The sequence below is a fragment of the Aotus nancymaae genome, unplaced genomic scaffold (assembly GCF_030222135.1).
Source record: "Aotus nancymaae isolate 86718 unplaced genomic scaffold, 86718_ANA_hifiasm-v0.15.2.pri h1tg000141l, whole genome shotgun sequence".
Lineage (NCBI taxonomy): Eukaryota > Metazoa > Chordata > Mammalia > Primates > Aotidae > Aotus > Aotus nancymaae.
Window position 1 is genome coordinate 2,110,082 of NW_026988556.1, and position 17,784 is coordinate 2,127,865.

At 67.2% G+C, this 17,784-nt stretch overlaps 1 protein-coding gene across 1 annotated transcript in view; it reads right to left on the minus strand.

The window, feature by feature from the left end:
• The window catches only part of LOC110569126 (ankyrin repeat domain-containing protein 62-like), a 78,675-nt gene extending 61,379 nt beyond the window's left edge, over positions 1-17,296 (minus strand). Inside the window, exons 1-3 of the mRNA XM_064371595.1 lie at positions 17,248-17,296; positions 1,964-2,147; positions 1,653-1,877 (exon numbers count right to left, since the gene is read on the minus strand). Coding sequence (XP_064227665.1) covers positions 1,653-1,877; positions 1,964-2,147; positions 17,248-17,296 — 458 coding nt within the window. The remainder of the gene's footprint in view (positions 1-1,652; positions 1,878-1,963; positions 2,148-17,247) is intronic.
• Positions 17,297-17,784: the final 488 nt, after the last annotated feature.

Consider the following 17,784-nt stretch of genomic DNA (forward strand, 5'->3'; position numbering starts at 1 on the left):
ACTCCGGCACCTACTCCTGTCCAGAGACCCATGCACGCAGCAGCTACCCCTGTCCAGAGACCCAGGCCCCCCGACACCTGCCCCTGTCCAGAGGTCCTGGACACCGGCACCTACCCAGGCCCAGCCCCCCAGCACCTACCCCTGTCCAGAGATGCAGGCCCCCCGGCACCTTGCGCCCATCCAGAGGCCGTGGACCCCGGCACCTACCACCGTCCAGAGACCCAGGCCCCCCGCACCTACCCTCGTCCAGAGACCAAGAACCCCTGTCACCTACTCCCGTCAAAAGACCCAGGACCCCGGCACTTACGCCCGTCCAGAGGCCATGGAACCCGGCATCTAGACCCGTCCAGAAACCCAGGCCCCCCAGCACCTAACTCCGTTCAGAGAACAAGGCCCCCGGCACCTGCCCATATCCAGAGACCCAGGCCCCCGGCACCTGCCCCTGTCCAGTGGCACTGGACCCCGGCACCTACCCCTGTCCAGAGACCCAGTTCCCCCGGCACCTACCTCCGTTCAGAGAACAAGGCCCCCGGCACCTGCCCGTATCCAGAGACCCAGGACCCCGTGCACATGCCCCTGTCCAGAGGTCCTGGACCCTGGCACCTACCCAGGCTCAGGTCCCCCACCACATACCCCTATCCAGAGACGCAGGCCCCCGGCACCTACTCTGTCCAGCGACCCAGGACCACTGGCACCTCCCCCCTGTCCAGACATCCAGGCCCCAGGCACCTATCCCGTACATGCGCCCTGGAGCCCAACACCTACGCCTGTCCAGAGACACAGTACCCCCGACGCCTACCCCTATTCGGAGACCCAGGCACCCTGGCACCTGTCCCTGTCCGGAGGCCCTGGACCACGGCACCTACCCAGGCTCAGCCCCCCGGCATCTATTCCTGTCCAGAGACGCAGACCCCCGGCACCTACCCCTGTCCAGAGACCCAGGCCCCCCAGCACCTACCCCTGTCCAGAGACCCAGGACACCGGCACCTACCCTGGCTCAGGCCCCCCAGCACCTACCCCTGTCCAGAGACTCAGGACTCTGGCACCTACCCCGTGCAGAGGCCCTGGACCCCGGCACCTACCCCGTTCACAGACCCAGGCCCCCGGCACCTGCCGCTGTCCAGTGACTCAGGCCTACCGGCACCTGCCCCTGTCCAGAGGTCCTGGACGCCGGCACCTACCCAGGCCCAGGCCCCCCGGCACCTACCCCCATCCAGAGACCCAGCCCCCCCGGCACCTACCCCTGTCCAGAGATGCAGGCACCCGACACCTACCTCGTCCAGAGACCCAGGACCTCTGGCACCTACACCTGTCCAGACACCCAGGACCCCGGTACCCACCCCTGTCCAGACGCCCTGGACCCTGGCACCTATCCCAGTCAAGAGACCCAGGCCCCCCAGCACCTACCCCCGTTAAGAGACCCATAGTCCCCCACATCCAACGCCACCCAACTCCACTTCCTACCACAGTCCCTCACCCAACTCTACCCCCACCACAGTCCCCCCATCGCCCACCCAACTCCACCCCCAGCCTGACTTCCACCCCACCCATGCCTTCACCCCGCACCATATCTCCTCTACCCCAAAACCAGGAATGGGGGCTTCTCCCCTCTCCCCAGGCCTCCCTTAGCAGCCCCCGACCCCGGCCATTACCTCTTCTTCTTGTCTCCGTCGTTTATCTCATTGACCCGGAGTAAGAGGATCTGGTCCACCTTGTTGACATCACCTGCGATGGCAGCTCTGTGGATCATGCCTAGATCCTTCGGCCGGATGCGGTACCGGGTGTTCGAGAAACCATCGCCATCCTTGTGATGATTCTTCCTCCATCTAGCCACGTGTCTCCTCCAGGCCCTCAGGAACCACTCCCCGACGCTCATCCTGAAGCCAAAGATCTCCCAGGCTAAGGGACTGGCTTCAAGATAATTCAATTTCTACTGGCTTTCCGCCGCTCTGGACCAAAGCACCCGGAGGTAATCAGCTCCAGCCACAAACGCCGCCAGGGACACTCGAGTCTCCAGCCTCTGAAAGCAGCGTCTAGCCGAGCAGAGCCGGTAGGCACCTGCGCGCGCATGCGCCCGTTAACAGCCAGCCGGCTGGCGCATGCGCGCGCGCGCCCGTTAACAGCCAGCCGGCTGGCGCATGCGCGCGCTGACAGCCAATGACGGAGAGAACCCCCTCCCCCCCCACCGTACCCCTACCCGCACCGCGGAGAAAGGGCTCTGAGCCCCGCTCTTGCGAGCGCCGCCTGGAGGCCGGGAAGGCCCTCGGGCGAGTAAGCAGGCTCCCTGGAGTGCGATGCTGCCATGCTCCAGGTTTCCACTGACTGCTCTGCTGGTGCCGGGGGGCCTGGGTCTCTGGACAGGGTAGGTGCCGGGGGGCCTGGGTGTCTGGACAGGGGTAGGTGCTGGGGGGCCTGAGTCTCTGGACAGGGGTAGGTGCCGGGGCGCCTGGGTCTCTGGACAGGGTAGGTGCCGGGGGGCCTGGGTCTCTGGACAGGGGTAGGTGCCGGGGGGCCGCCTGAGTCTCTGGTCAGGGGTAGGTGCCGGGGCGCCTGGGTCTCTGGATAGGGGTAGGTGCCGGGGTCCAGTGTCTCTGGACAGGGGTAGGTGCCGGCTGGCCTGGGTCTCTGCACAGGGGTAGGTGCCGGGGGGCCGCCTGAGTCTCTGGTCAGGGGTAGGTGCCGGGGCGCCTGGGTCTCTGGATAGGGGTAGGTGCCGGGGTCCAGTGTCTCTGGACAGGGGTAGGTGCCGGCTGGCCTGGGTCTCTGCACAGGGGTAGGTGCCGGGGTCCAGTGTCTCTGGACAGGGGTAGGTGCCGGAAGGCCTGGGTCTCTGGACAGGGGTAGGTGCCGGGGGGCCTTGGTCTCTGGACAGGGGTAGGTGCCAGGGTCCAGGGTCTCTGGACAGGGGTAGGTGCCGGCTGGCCTGGGTCTCAGAACAGGGGTAGGTGCTGGGGTCCGGGGCCTCTGGACAGGACTAGGTGCCGGGGGCCCTGGGTCTCTGGACAGGGGTAGGTGCCCGGGAGCCTGGGTATCTGGACAGGGGTTGGTGCCGGGGGCCTCGGTCTCTGGACAGGCGTAGGTGTGAAGGGTCCTGGGTCTCTGACGCGGGTAGGTGCTGGGGGGCCTGGGCCTGGGTAGGTGGCGGGGTCCAGGGTGTCTGGACAGGGTGAGGTGCCGGGGGGCCTGGATCTCTGGACAGGGCCAGGTGCCGGGGGCATGGGTCTCTGAACGGGGGTAGCTGATGGGGTCCAGGGCCTCTGGACAGGGTAGGTCCCGGGGGCCTGGGTTTTTGCCTAGCCCTGTCCAGAGACCCAGGTCCCCGGCACCTAACCTGTCCAGAGACCCAGGCCCCCGGCACAGACCCGTCCAGAGACCCAGGCCACCCGGCACCTACGCCCATTCAGAGACCCAAGCCCCCGTGACCTGTCCCTGTCCAGAGACCCAGGCCCCCTGACACCTGCCCCTGTCCAGACACCCAGGCCCCCCGACAGCTACCCCGATCCAGAGAACCAGGCCCCCCGGCACCTACCCCTGTCCAGAGACACAGCCCACTGGCACCTACCTCTGTCCAGAGACAGAGGTCCCCGGCACCTACCCCGTCCAGAGACCCAGGCCCCCAGCACCTACCCCGTCTAGAGACCCAAGACCCGTGGCATCTACCCCCGTTCAGAGACCCATGTACCGGCACCTGCCCCTTCCAGAGACCCAGCCCCCCCGGGACCTACCCTTGTCCAGAGACCCAGGCCCCCGGGCACCTAATCCTGTGCAGAGACCTAGGCGCCCCCGCATCCGCCCCTATCAATAAACCCAGGCCCCCCAGGACCTGCCCCTGTCCAGAGGCCGAAGACCTCGCACCTACCCCTGTCCAGAGACCCAGGTCCGCCAATACCTACCGCTGTCGAGACCCAGGCCCCCAGCACCTACCCCGTCCAGAGACCCAGGACCCCTGGCACCTACCCCTGTCCAGGCACTCAGACCCACGGCACCTGCATCTTCCAGAGACCCAGGTCCCCCCGGAACCTACCCTGTCCAGAGACCCAAGACCCGTGGCACCTACCCCTGTCCAGAGACCCAGGCCACTGGCACCTACCCTGTCCAGAGGCCCTGGACCCCAGCACCTACCCAGGCACAGGCCCCTGGAACCTACCTCTGTCCAGAGACCCAGGCCCCCCGGCACCTAGCCCTGTCCAAAGGCCCTGGACCCTGGCACCTACCCCTGACCACAGACCCAGGCCCCCGGCACCTACCCCTGTTCAGACACCCAGGCCCCCCGGCACCTAGCCCGGTCCACAGACCCAGGCCCCCTGGCACCTACCCCTGTACAGAGACCCAGACCCCCGACACTTACTCATGTCCAGAGACTCAGGACCCCTGGCACCTACCCCTGTCCAGAGACCCAGGCCCTCGGCACCTATCCCTGTCCAGAGACCTAGGCGCCCCCCGCATCTGCCCCTGTCAAGAGACCCAGGCCCCCGAGCACCTGTCCCTTTCCAGAGACCCAGGCCCCCCGGCACCTACCCCTGTCCACAGACCCAGGCCCCCGGCACCTACCCCTCTCCATAGACACAGCACCCCCGGCACCTACCCCTCTCCATAGACACAGGCCCCCGGCAGTTACCCTGTCCAGGGACACAGGCCCCTCGACACCTACCCCATCCAGAGACCCAAGACCCATGGCACCTACCCCCGTTCAGAGAACCATGCCCTGGCACCTGCCCCTTCTAGAGACTCAAGACACCCCGGCACCCAGACCCCCGACACTTACTCATGTCCAGAGACTCAGGACCCCTGGCACCTACCCCTGTCCAGAGACCCAGGCCCTCGGCACCTATCCCTGTCCAGAGACCTAGGCGCCCCCCGCATCTGCCCCTGTCAAGAGACCCAGGCCCCCGAGCACATAACCCTGTCCGGAAACCCAGGCCCCCCGGCACCTAACCCTGTCCAGAGACCCAGGCTCCCGGCACATACTGTGTCCAGAGACTCAGGCACCCCGGCACCTAGCCCTGTCCAGAGGCCCTGGACACCGGCATCAACCCCTGTCCACAGACCGAGGGCCCCTGGCACCTACCTCTGTCCAGAGACATAGGCGCCCCCGCATCTGCCCGTGTGAAAAGACCCATACCCGCGGCACCTGAACATGTCCAGATGCCCTGGACCCTGGCCAGGGTACCCCTGTCCGGATACCCAGGCCCCCCGGCCCCTGTACCTGTCAAGAGACCTGGGCCCCCCGGCACCTACCCCTGTGCAGAGACCCGGGCCCCCCGGCACCTACCCCTGTGCAGAGACCCGGGCCCCCCGGCACCTACCCCTGTGCAGAGACCCCGGCCCCCCGACACCTACTCCTGTCCAGGGACCCAGGCCCCCCGGCACCTACCACTATCCAAACACCCAGCCCCTCTGACACCTACCACTGTCCAGACACCCAGACCCCCGGCACCTTCCCCTGTCCACAGACCCAGGCCCCCCCGGCACCTGCCCCTGTACAGAGACCTAAGCCCCGGCACCTGCCCCTGTTCAGAGGCCCTGGACTCCGGCACCTACCAAGGCCTAGGCCCCTCGGCATCTGCCCCTGTCCAAAAACCCCAACCCCCGGCAGCTGCCTCTGTCCAGAAGCCCAGGAACCCGCACCTACCCCTGTCCAGAGACCAAGGTCCCCCAACACCTACCCCTGTACAGAGGCCGAGGTCCCCCAACACCAACCCCTGTCCAGCACCCCGCACCTACCCATGTCCAGAGACCCAGGCCCCCAGGCACCTACCCCTGTCCAGAGACCCAGGACCCCGGCACCTACCCCTGTCCAGAGACCCAGGGCCCCCGGCACCTAGCCCTGTGCAGAGGCCCTGGACCCCGGCACGTACCCCTGTCCAGAGACCCGGGCCCCCCGGGAACCTACCCCTGTCCCCAGACCCAGGCCAGCCAGCACTTATCCCTGTCCAGAGACCCAGGCGCCCCTGTAATTGCCCCTGTCAAGAGACCCAGGCCCCCCGGAACCTGCCCGTATCCAGAGGCCCTGGATCCCGGGACCTACCCATGTCGAGTCCCAGGCCCCCAGGCACCTGTCCCTGTCCAGAGACCCAGGCCCCAGGCACCTACCCCGTTGAGAGACCCAAGCCCCCGGCACCAGCCCCTGTCCAGAGACCCAGGCCCCCGGCACCTACCCCTGTTCAGAGACCCAGGCCCCACGGCACGTGCCCCTGTCGAGAGGCCCTGGAACCCGGCACCTGCCCCTGTCCAGAGGCCCAGGACCCCACACCTACCCTTGTCTAAAGACCCAGGTCCCCCAATACCTACCCCTGTCCAGAGGCACAGGACCGCAACACCTACCCCTGTTCAGCGACCCAGGACCCCGACACCTAACCCTTTCCAGAGAACCAGGCCCCCAGCCCCTACCCTGTCCGGAGACCCAGGCCCCCGTCACCTACCTCTGTCCAGAGGCCCTGGATCCCGGCACCTATCCCCGTTCAGAGACCCAGGCCCCCGGCACCAGCCCCTGTCCAGAGACCCAGTCCCCCCAGCACCTTTCCCTGTCCAGAGGCCCTGGAACCCGGCACCTACCGAGGCCCAGGCCCCCTGGCACCTGCCCCCGTCCAGAGACCAAGAACCCCTGGCACCTACCCATCCAGAGACAAAGGCCCCCTGGCACCAACCACCGTTCAGAGACCTAGGCCCCCGGGACCTGCCCCTTCCAGAGACCCAGGCCCCCCAGCACCTACCCCTATACAGAGACCAAGGCACCTGCCCCTTCCAGAGACCCAGGCCCCGCAGCACCTACCCCTATCCAAAGACCAAGGCGTCCCAGCACCTACACCTGTCCAGAGACCCAGGCCTCCGGCACTTACCCCTGTCCAGAGACTCAGGACGCCGGCACCTACCCCTGTCCTGAGACCCGGGCCCCCGGCACCTCCCCTGTCCAGAGACTCAGGACCCCTGGCACCTATACCTGCCCAGAGACACCCGCCCCCAGCAGTTACCCCTGTCCAGAGACTCAGGCACCCCGGCACCTAGCCCTGTCCAGAGGCCCTGGAACCCGGCATCTACCCCTGTCCACAGACCCAGGCCCCCCGGCACCTGCCCCTGTCCAGAGACCCAGGCTCCGGGCACCTACCCCTGTCCAGAGATTCAGGACCCCCGGCACCTACACCTGTCCAGAGACCCAGGCCCGCCGGCATCTACCCCTGTCCAGAGACCCAGGCCCTCGGGCACCTACCTCTGTCCAGAGACATAGGCGCCCCCGCATCTGCCCGTGTGAAAAGACCCATGCCCGCGGCACCTGAACATGTCCAGATGCCCTGGACCCTGGCCAGGGTACCCCTGTCCGGATACCCAGGCCCCCCGGCCCCTGTACCTGTCAAGAGACCCGGGCCCCCCGGCACTTACCCCTGTGCAGAGACCCGGGCCCCCCGGCACCTACCCCTGTGCAGAGACCCGGGCCCCCCGGCACCTACCCCTGTGCAGAGACCCGGGCCCCCCGGCACCTACCCCTGTCCAGAGACCCGGGCCCCCCGGCACCTACCACTATCCAGACACCCAGCCCCTCCGACACCTACCACTGTCCAGACACCCAGCCCCCCCGGCACCTTCCCCTGTCCACAGACCCAGGCCCCCCCGGCACCTGCCCCTGTACAGAGACCTAAGCCCCGGCACCTGCCCCTGTTCAGAGGCCCTGGACTCCGGCACCTACCAAGGCCTAGGCCCCTCGGCATCTGCCCCTGTCGAAAGGCCCCAACCCCCGGCAGCTGCCTCTGTCCAGAAGCCCAGAACCCCGCACCTACCCCTGTCCAGAGACCAAGGTCCCCCAACACCTACCCCTGTACAGAGGCCGAGGTCCCCCAACACCAACCCCTGTCCAGCACCCCGCACCTACCCATGTCCAGAGACCCAGGCCCCCAGGCACCTACCCCTGTCCAGAGACCCAGGACCCCGGCACCTACCCCTGTCCAGAGACCCAGGGCCCCCGGCACCTAGCCCTGTGCAGAGGCCCTGGACCCCGGCACGTACCCCTGTCCAGAGACCCGGGCCCCCCGGGAACCTACCCCTGTCCCCAGACCCAGGCCAGCCAGCACTTATCCCTGTCCAGAGACCCAGGCGCCCCTGCATTTGCCCCTGTCAAGAGACCCAGGCCCCCCGGAACCTGCCCGTATCCAGAGGCCCTGGATCCCGGGACCTACCCATGTCGAGTCCCAGGCCCCCAGGCACCTGTCCCTGTCCAGAGACCCAGGCCCCAGGCACCTACCCCCGTTGAGAGACCCAGGCCCCCGGCACCAGCCCCTGTCCAGAGACCCAGGCCCCCGGCACCTACCCCTGTTCAGAGACCCAGGCCCCACGGCACGTGCCCCTGTCGAAAGGCCCTGGACCCCGGCACCTGCCCCGTCCAGAGGCCCAGGACCCCACACCTACCCTTGTCTAAAGACCCAGGTCCCCCAATACCTACCCCTGTCCAGAGGCACAGGACCGCAACACCTACCCCTGTTCAGCGACCCAGGACCCCGACACCTAACCCTTTCCAGAGAACCAGGCCCCCAGCCCCTACCCTGTCCGGAGACCCAGGCCCCCGTCACCTACCTCTGTCCAGAGGCCCTGGATCCCGGCACCTATCCCCGTTCAGAGACCCAGGCCCCCGGCACCAGCCCCTGTCCAGAGACCCAGTCCCCCCAGCACCTTTCCCTGTCCAGAGGCCCTGGAACCCGGCACCTACCGAGGCCCAGGCCCCCTGGCACCTGCCCCCGTCCAGAGACCAAGGACCCCTGGCACCTACCCGTCCAGAGACCCAGGCCCCCTGGCACCAACCACCGTTCAGAGACCTAGGCCCCCGGCACCTGCCCCTTCCAGAGACCCAGGCCCCCCAGCACCTACCCCTATACAGAGACCAAGGCACCTGCCCCTTCCAGAGACCCAGGCCCCGCAGCACCTACCCCTATCCAAAGACCAAGGCGTCCCGGCACCTACACCTGTCCAGAGACCCAGGCCTCCGGCACTAACCCCTGTCCAGAGACTCAGGACCCCGGCACCTACCCCTGTCCTGAGACCCGGGTCCCCGGCACCTCCCCTATCCAGAGACTCAGGACCCCTGGCACCTACACCTGCCCAGAGACACCCGCCCCCAGCAGCTACCCCTGTCCAGAGACTCAGGCACACCGGCACCTAGCCCTGTCCAGAGGCCCTGGACCCCGGCATCTACCCTGTCCACAGACCCAGGGCCCCCGGCACCTACCCCTGTCCAGAGACCCAGGCTCCGGGCACCTACCCCTGTCCAGAGATTCAGGACCCCCGGCACCTACACCTGTCCAGAGACCGAGGCCCGCCGGCATCTACCCCTGTCCAGAGACCCAGGCCCTCCGGCACCTACCTCTGTCCAGAGACACAGGCGCCCCCGCATCTGCCCTTGTGAAAAGACCCATGCCCGCGGCACCTGAACATGTGCAGATGCCCTGGACCCTGGCCAGGGTACCCCTGTCCGGATACCCAGGCCCCCCGGCCCCTGTACCTGTCAAGAGACCCGGGCCCCCCGGCACCTACCCCTGTGCAGAGACCCGGGCCCCCCGGCACCTACCCCTGTGCAGAGACCCGGGCCCCCCGGCACCTACCCCTGTCCAGAGACCCAGGCCCCCCGGCACCTACCACTATCCAGACACCCAGCCCCTCCGACACCTACCACTGTCCAGACACCCAGCCCCCCCGGCACCTTCCCCTGTCCACAGACCCAGGCCCCCCCGGCACCTGCCCCTGTACAGAGACCTAAGCCCCGGCACCTGCCCCTGTTCAGAGGCCCTGGACTCCGGCACCTACCAAGGCCTAGGCCCCTCGGCATCTGCCCCTGTCCAAAAACCCCAACCCCCGGAAGCTGCCTCTTTCCAGAAACCCAGGACCACGCACCTACCCCTGTCCAGAGACCAAGGTCCCCCAACACCTACCCCTGTACAGAGGCCGAGGTTCCCCAACACCAACCCCTGTCCAGCACCCCGCACCTACCCATGTCCAGAGACCCAGGCCCCCAGGCACCTACCCCTGTCCAGAGACCCAGGGCCCCCGGCACCTAGCCCTGTGCAGAGGCCCTGGACCCCGGCACGTACCCCTGTCCAGAGACCCGGGCCCCCCGGGAACCTACCCCTGTCCCCAGACCCAGGCCAGCCAGCACTTATCCCTGTCCAGAGACCCAGGCGCCCCTGCATTTGCCCCTGTCAAGAGACCCAGGCCCCCCGGAACCTGCCCGTATCCAGAGGCCCTGGATCCCGGGACCTACCCATGTCGAGTCCCAGGCCCCCAGGCACCTGTCCCTGTCCAGAGACCCAGGCCCCAGGCACCTACCCCCGTTGAGAGACCCAGGCCCCCGGCACCAGCCCCTGTCCAGAGACCCAGGCCCCCGGCACCTACCCCTGTTCAGAGACCCAGGGCCCACGGCACGTGCCCCTGTCGAGAGGCCCTGGACCCCGGCACCTGCCCCTGTCCAGAGGCCCAGGACCCCACACCTACCCTTGTCTAATGACCCAGGTCCCCCAATACCTACCCCTGTCCAGAGGCACAGGACCGCAACACCTACCCCTGTTCAGCGACCCAGGACCCCGACACCTAACCCATTCCAGAGAACCAGGCCCCCAGCCCCTACCCTGTCCGGAGACCCAGGCCCCCGTCACCTACCTCTGTCCAGAGGCCCTGGATCCCGGCACCTACCCCTGTCCTGAGACCCGGGCCCCCGGCACCTCCCCTGTCCAGAGACTCAGGACCCCTGGCACCTACACCTGCCCAGAGACACCCGCCCCCAGCAGCTACCCCTGTCCAGAGACTCAGGCACCCCGGCACCTAGCCCTGTCCAGAGGCCCTGGACCCCGGCATCTACCCCTGTCCACAGACCCAGGCCCCCCGGCACCTACCCCTGTCCAGAGACCCAGGCTCCGGGCACCTACCCCTGTCCAGAGATTCAGGACCCCCGGCACCTACACCTGTCCAGAGACCCAGGCCCGCCGGCATCTACCCCTGTCCAGAGACCCAGGCCCTCGGGCACCTACCTCTGTCCAGAGACATAGGCGCCCCCGCATCTGCCCGTGTGAAAAGACCCATGCCCGCGGCACCTGAACATGTCCAGATGCCCTGGACCCTGGCCAGGGTACCCCTGTCCGGATACCCAGGCCCCCCGGCCCCTGTACCTGTCAAGAGACCCGGGTGCCCCGGCACCTACCCCTGTGCAGAGACCCGGGCCCCCCGGCACCTACCCCTGTGCAGAGACCCGGGCCCCCCGGCACCTAACCCTGTGCAGAGACCCGGGCCCCCCGGCACCTACCCCTGTCCAGAGACCCGGGCCCCCCGGCACCTACCACTATCCAGACACCCAGCCCCTCCGACACCTACTACTGTCCAGACACCCAGCCCCCCCGGCACCTTCCCCTGTCCACAGACCCAGGCCCCCCCGGCACCTACCCCTGTACGGAGACCCAGGCCCCCCGGCACCTACCCATGTCCAGAGACCAAAGACCCCCGGCACGTACCCGTGTCAAGAGACTCAGGCCCCCCGGCACCTGCCTCTGTCCAGAGACCCAGGTCCCCCGGAACCTACCCCTGTCCACAGACCCAGGCCCCCCAGCACATGCCCCTGTCCAGAGACCCTGGACCGCGACAGGTACCCAGGCCCAGGCCCCCCGGCACCTACCGCTGTCCAGAGACCAAGGCCCCCTGGCACCTGCCCCTATCCAGAGGCCCTGGACGCCGGCACCTACACAGGACCAGGCCCCCCGGCACCTATCCCTGTCCAGAGAACCAGGCTCCCTGGCACCTACCCCTATACAGGGACCCAGGCCCACGACACTTAGCCCGTCCAGAGACCGAAGACTCCTGACACCTACCCCTGTCCAGAGACCCAGGCCCATGGCACTTACCACGTCCAGAGACCGAAGACCCCCGGCACCTACCCCTGTCCAGAGACCCAGGCCCCCCGGCACCTACCCCTGTCCAGAGACCCATGCCCCCCGGCACCTACCCCTGTCCAGAGACTCAGGCACCCCGGCACCTAGCCCTGTCCAGAGGCCCTGGACCCCGGCACCTGCCCCTGTCAAGGGACCCAGGCTCCCCGGCACGTACCCCTGTCCAGAGACCAAGGCCCCCCGGCACCTACAGCTGTCCAGAGACTCAGGACCCTGGCACCTGAACATGTCGAGATACCCACGCCCCCCGGTCCCTGCACCTGCCCAGAGACCCAAGCACCTAGGCACCTACCCCTGTGTAGCGACCCAGGCCCCCCAGCACCTACCCCTGTCCGGAGACCCAGGCCCCTGGCACCTGCCCCTCTCCAGAGACCTAAACCCCCGGCACCTGCCCCTGTTCAGAGGCCCTGGACCCGGGCACCTACCCAGGCCAAGGCCCCTCGGCACCTGACCCTGTCCAGAGACCAAGGCCCCCCGGCACCTACAGCTGTCCAGAGACTCAGGACCCCAGCACCTGAACATGTCCAGATGCCCTGAAGCCCGGCACCTGCCCCTGTCCAGATACCCAGGCCCCCCGGTCCCTGCACCTGTCCAGAGACCCAAGCACCTAGGCACCTACCCCTGTGTAGCGACCCAGGCCCCCCAGCACCTACCCCTGTCCGGAGACCCAGGCCCCTGGCACCTGCCCCTCTCCAGAGACCTAAACCCCCGGCACCTGCCCCTGTTCGGAGGCCCTGGACCCCGGCACCTACCCAGGCCAAGGCCCCTCGGCACCTGACCCTGTCCAGAGACCCAAACACCTGGCACCTGCCTCTTTCGAGAGACCCAGGACCCCGCACCTTCCCCTGTCCAGAGACCAAAATCCCCAAACACCTACCCCTGTCCAGAGACCCAACCCCCAGCACCTACCCTATCCAGAGACCCAGGATACCGGCGCCTACCCCTGTCCAGAGACCCAGGACCCCGGCACGTACCCCTGTCTAGAGACCCAGGCCCCCCGGCAACTGCCTCTGTCCAGAGGCCCTAGAGCCCAGCACCTACTAAGTCCCAGGCCCCTCGGCACCTACCCCGGGTCAGAGACCCAGGGCCTCCGGCACCTAGCCCTGTCCAGAGGCCCTGGACCTCGGCACCTGCCCCTGTCCAGAGACCCAGGCTCCTCGGCACCAGCCCCTGTCCAGAGACCCAGGCCCCTGGCACCTACCCCTGTTCAGAGACCCAGACCCCGGCACCTACCAGTTTCTAGAGACTCAGGCCCCCCGGCACCTACCCCTGTCCAAAGACCCATGCGCCCCGGCACCTGCGCCTGTCCAGAGGCCCAGACCCTCGGCACCTGCCCCTGTCCAGAGGCCCTGGACCCCTGCACCTGCCCCTGTCCAGAGGCCGAGGACCCCTAACACCTACCCCTTTCCAGGACCACGCACCTATCCCTGTCCAGACACCAAGGCCCCCCAGCACCTACCCCTGTCCAGAGAACCAGGCCCCCAGCACCTACCCCGTCCAGGGACCCAGGCCCCTGGGCACCTACCCCTGCCCAGAGGCTCTGGACCCCGGCACATACCCCTGTCCAGAGGCACTGGACCCCGGCACCTACCCAGTCCCAGGCCCCTCGGCACCGACAACTATCCAGAGATCCAGGCCCCCCGGCACCAAGCCCTGTCCAGAGACATCAGGTCCCCCGGCACCTAGCCCTGTCCAGAGGCCCTGTACCCCGGCACCTACCCCTGTCCAGAGACACAGGCCCCCGGTACCTACCCCTGTCCAGAGACGCAGGCCCCCCGGGACCTACCCCTGTCAAGAAACCCAGAACCCCCGGCACCTAACCCTGTCCACAGACACAGGCCCCCGGCACCTATCCCGTCCAGAGACGCAGGACCCCGGCACCTAACCCTGTCCAGACACCCAGGCCCCGGCACCTACCCCTGTCCAGAGACCCAGGACCCTGGCAGCTACCCCTGTCCAGAGACCCAGGACCCCGGCACCTACCCCTGTCTAGAGACACAGGCCCCCCCGGCAACTGCCTCTGTCCAGAGGCCCTAGAGCCCAGCACCTACTAAGTCCCAGGGCCCTCGGCACCTACCCCGGGTCAGAGACCCAGGGCCCCCGGCACCTAGCCCTGTCCAGAGGCCCCGGACCTCGGCACCTGCCCCTGTCCAGAGACCCAGGCTCCTCGGCACCAGCCCCTGTCCAGAGACCCAGGCCCCTGGCACCTACCCCTGTTCAGAGACCCAGACCTCGACACCTACCAGTTTCTAGAGACTCAGGACCCCGGCACCTACCCCTGTCTAAAGACCCATGCGCCCCGGCACCTGCGCCTGTGCAGAGGCCCAGACCCTCGGCACCTGCCCCTTTCCAGAGGCCCTGGACCCCTGCACCTGCCCCTGTCCAGAGGCCGAGGACCCCTAACACCTACCCCTTTCCAGGACCACGCACCTATCCCTGTCCAGACACCAAGGCCCCCTAGCACCTACCCCTGTCCAGAGAACCAGGCCCCCAGCACCTACCCTGTCCAGGGACCCAGGCCCCTGGGCACCTACCCCTGCCCAGAGGCCCTGGACCCCGGCACATACCCCTGTCCAGAGGCACTGGACCCCGGCACCTACCCAGTCCCAGGCCCCTCGGCACCGACAACTATCCAGAGATCCAGGCCCCCCGGCACCAAGCCCTGTCCAGAGACATCAGGTCCCCCGGCACCTAGCCCTGTCCAGAGGCCCTGGACCCCGGCACCTACCCCTATCCAGAGACACAGGCCCCCGGTACCAACCCCTGTCCAGATACGCAGGGCCCCCGGGACCTACCCCTGTCAAGAAACCCAGAACCCCCGGCACCTAACCCTATCCACAGACACAGGCCCCCGGCACCTATCCCGTCCAGAGACGCAGGACCCCGGCACCTAACCCTGTCCAGACACCCAGGCCCCCGGCACCTACCCATGTCCAGAGACCCAGGACCCTGGCAGCTACCCCTGTCCAGAGACCCAGGACCCCGGCACCTACCCCTGTCTAGAGACCCAGGCCCCCCGGCAACTGCCTCTGTCCGGAGGCCCTAGAGCCCAGCACCTACTAAGTCCCAGGCCCCTCGGCACCTACCCCGGTTCAGAGACCCAGGGCCTCCGGCACCTAGCCCTGTCCAGAGGCCCTGGACCTCGGCACCTGCCCCTGTCCAGAGACCCAGGCTCCTCGGCACCAGCCCCTGTCCAGAGACCCAGGCCCCTGGCACCTAGCCCTGTTCAGAGACACAGACCCCGGCACCTACCAGTTTCTAGAGACTCAGGCCCCCCGGCACCTACCCCTGTCCAAAGACCCATGCGCCCCGGCACCTGCGCCTGTCCAGAGACCCAGACCCTCGGCACCTGCCCCTGTCCAGAGGCCCTGGACCCCTGCACCTGCCCCTGTCCAGAGGCCGAGGACCCCTAACACCTACCCCCTTCCAGGACCACGCACCTATCCCTGTCCAGAGACCAAGGCCCCCCAGCACCTACCCCTGTCCAGAGAACCAGGCCCCCAGCACCTACCCCGTCCAGGGACCCAGGCCCCCGAGGGCACCTACCCCTGCCCAGAGGCCCTGGACCCCGGCACATACCCCTGTCCAGAGGCACTGGACCCCGGCACCTACCCAGTCCCAGGCCCCTTGGCACCGACAACTATCCAGAGATCCAGGCCCCCCGGCACCAAGCCCTGTCCAGAGACATCAGGTCCCCCGGCACCTAGCCCTGTCCAGAGGCCCTGGACCCCGGCACCTCCCCCTTTCCAGAGACACAGGCCCCCGGTACCTACCCCTGTCCAGAGACGCAGGCCCCCCGGGACCTACCCCTGTCAAGAAACCCAGAACCCCCGGCACCTAACCCTGTCCACAGACACAGGCCCCCGGCACCTATCCCGTCCAGAGACGCAGGACCCCGGCACCTAACCCTGTCCAGACACCCAGGCCCCTGGCACCTACCCATGTCCAGAGACCCAGGACCCTGGCAGCTACCCCTGTCCAGAGACCCAGGACCCCAGCACCTACCCCTGTCTAGAGACACAGGCCCCCCGGCAACTGCCTCTGTCCAGAGGCCCTAGAGCCCAGCACCTACTAAGTCCCAGGCCCCTCGGCACCTACCCCGGGTCAGAGACCCAGGGCCTCCGGCACCTAGCCCTGTCCAGAGGCCCTGGACCTCGGCACCTGCCCCTGTCCAGAGACCCAGGCTCCTCGGCACCAGCCCCTGTCCAGAGACCCAGGCCCCTGGCACCTACCCCTGTTCAGAGACCCAGACCCCGGCACCTACCAGTTTCTAGAGACTCAGGCCCCCCGGCACCTACCCCTGTCCAAAGACCCATGCGCCCCGGCACCTGCGCCTGTCCAGAGGCCCAGACCCTCGGCACCTGCCCCTGTCCAGAGGCCCTGGACCCCTGCACCTGCCCCTGTCCAGAGGCCGAGGACCCCCAACACCTACCCCTTTCCAGGACCGCGCACCTATCCCTGTCCAGAGACCAAGGCCCCCCAGCACCTACCCCTGTCCAGAGAACCAGGCCCCCAGCACCTACCCCGTCCAGGGACCCAGGCCCCCGAGGGCACCTACCCCTGCCCAGAGGCCCTGGACCCCGGCACATACCCCTGTCCAGAGACCCAGGCCCCCAGGCACCTACCCCTGTGCAGAGGCCCTGGACCCCGGCAGCTACCCGCGTTCAGAGACCCTGGCCCCCGACAGCTGCCCCGTCCAGACACCCTGGACCCCAGCAATTACCCAGGCCAAGGCCCCCCGGCACCTACACCTGTACAGACACCCAGGCCCCCTGCACCTACCCCATCCAGAGGCCATGGAGCCCGGCACCTATCCCTGTCCAGAGACCCAGGCACCCCGGCACCTACCCCCGCCGTTCAGAAACCCAGGCCCCCCGCACCTGCCCCTGTCCGGAGACCCAGGGCCCCCGGCCCCTGCCCCTGTCCAGAGGCCCTGGACCCCGGCACCTACCCAGGCCCAGGCCCCCCGGCACCTACCCCTGTCCAGAGGCCCAGGCCCCCAGGCACTTACCCTTGTCGAGAGACCCAGGCCCCCGGCACCTACCCCGTCTAGAGGACCAAGACCCCTGGCACCTACCCCTGTCCAGAAACCCAGTTCCCCGGGACCTACCACGTCTAGAGGCCCTGGACTCCGGCAGATACCCCCGTTCAGAGGCCCAGGACCCCGGCACCTGGCCCCGTCCAGAGATCAAGGCCCACCGGCACCTGACCCTGTCCAGACACCCTGGAGCCCGGCACCTACCCAGGCCCAGGCCCCCTGGCACCTACTCCCGTACAGAGACCCAGGACTCTTGACACCTACGCCTGTCCAGAGACCCAGGCCCCTGGCACCTACCCTGTCCAGAGACCCTGGCGATGTAGACAGCAATTACTGTATCCTCCATCAATCTTTTCAGATTGCACAGAATTTCTTCCAGAAAACTCCAATAGAAAAAAAGACAGGTGTTTCCGTTTTAGTATGTACGTCGTCTTTCGCACAAGTCAGTGGAGAGTGAAAGCCTTTAAAACGTTTCAACGTTCCTGGTATTGCTTTCCGATCAACATGATAAAATAGACAATCCATATTTGCCAAGATTAAAAACGCTTCCACCACGTAAGGAAAATCTCTCCAAAAACACAAAATCTAATTCAAACATTATAAATAACAAGAGAAATGTAAAAACAATTGCATACACAAACTTCCAAATGCGTATGGGGTTGACAATACTGAAGCCATTACTCAAAAGAAACCTCTGTAAAACCAAGAACGCACAATCGACGCCGGAGAAAGCCAAACCAGAGGGGCTGCGCGGTACCGCATTGCAAATTTCAACACACTCACTCCTACACGAATACATCCAAGGCCACTCACTAAGGAGAAGAAAAGTGCGTG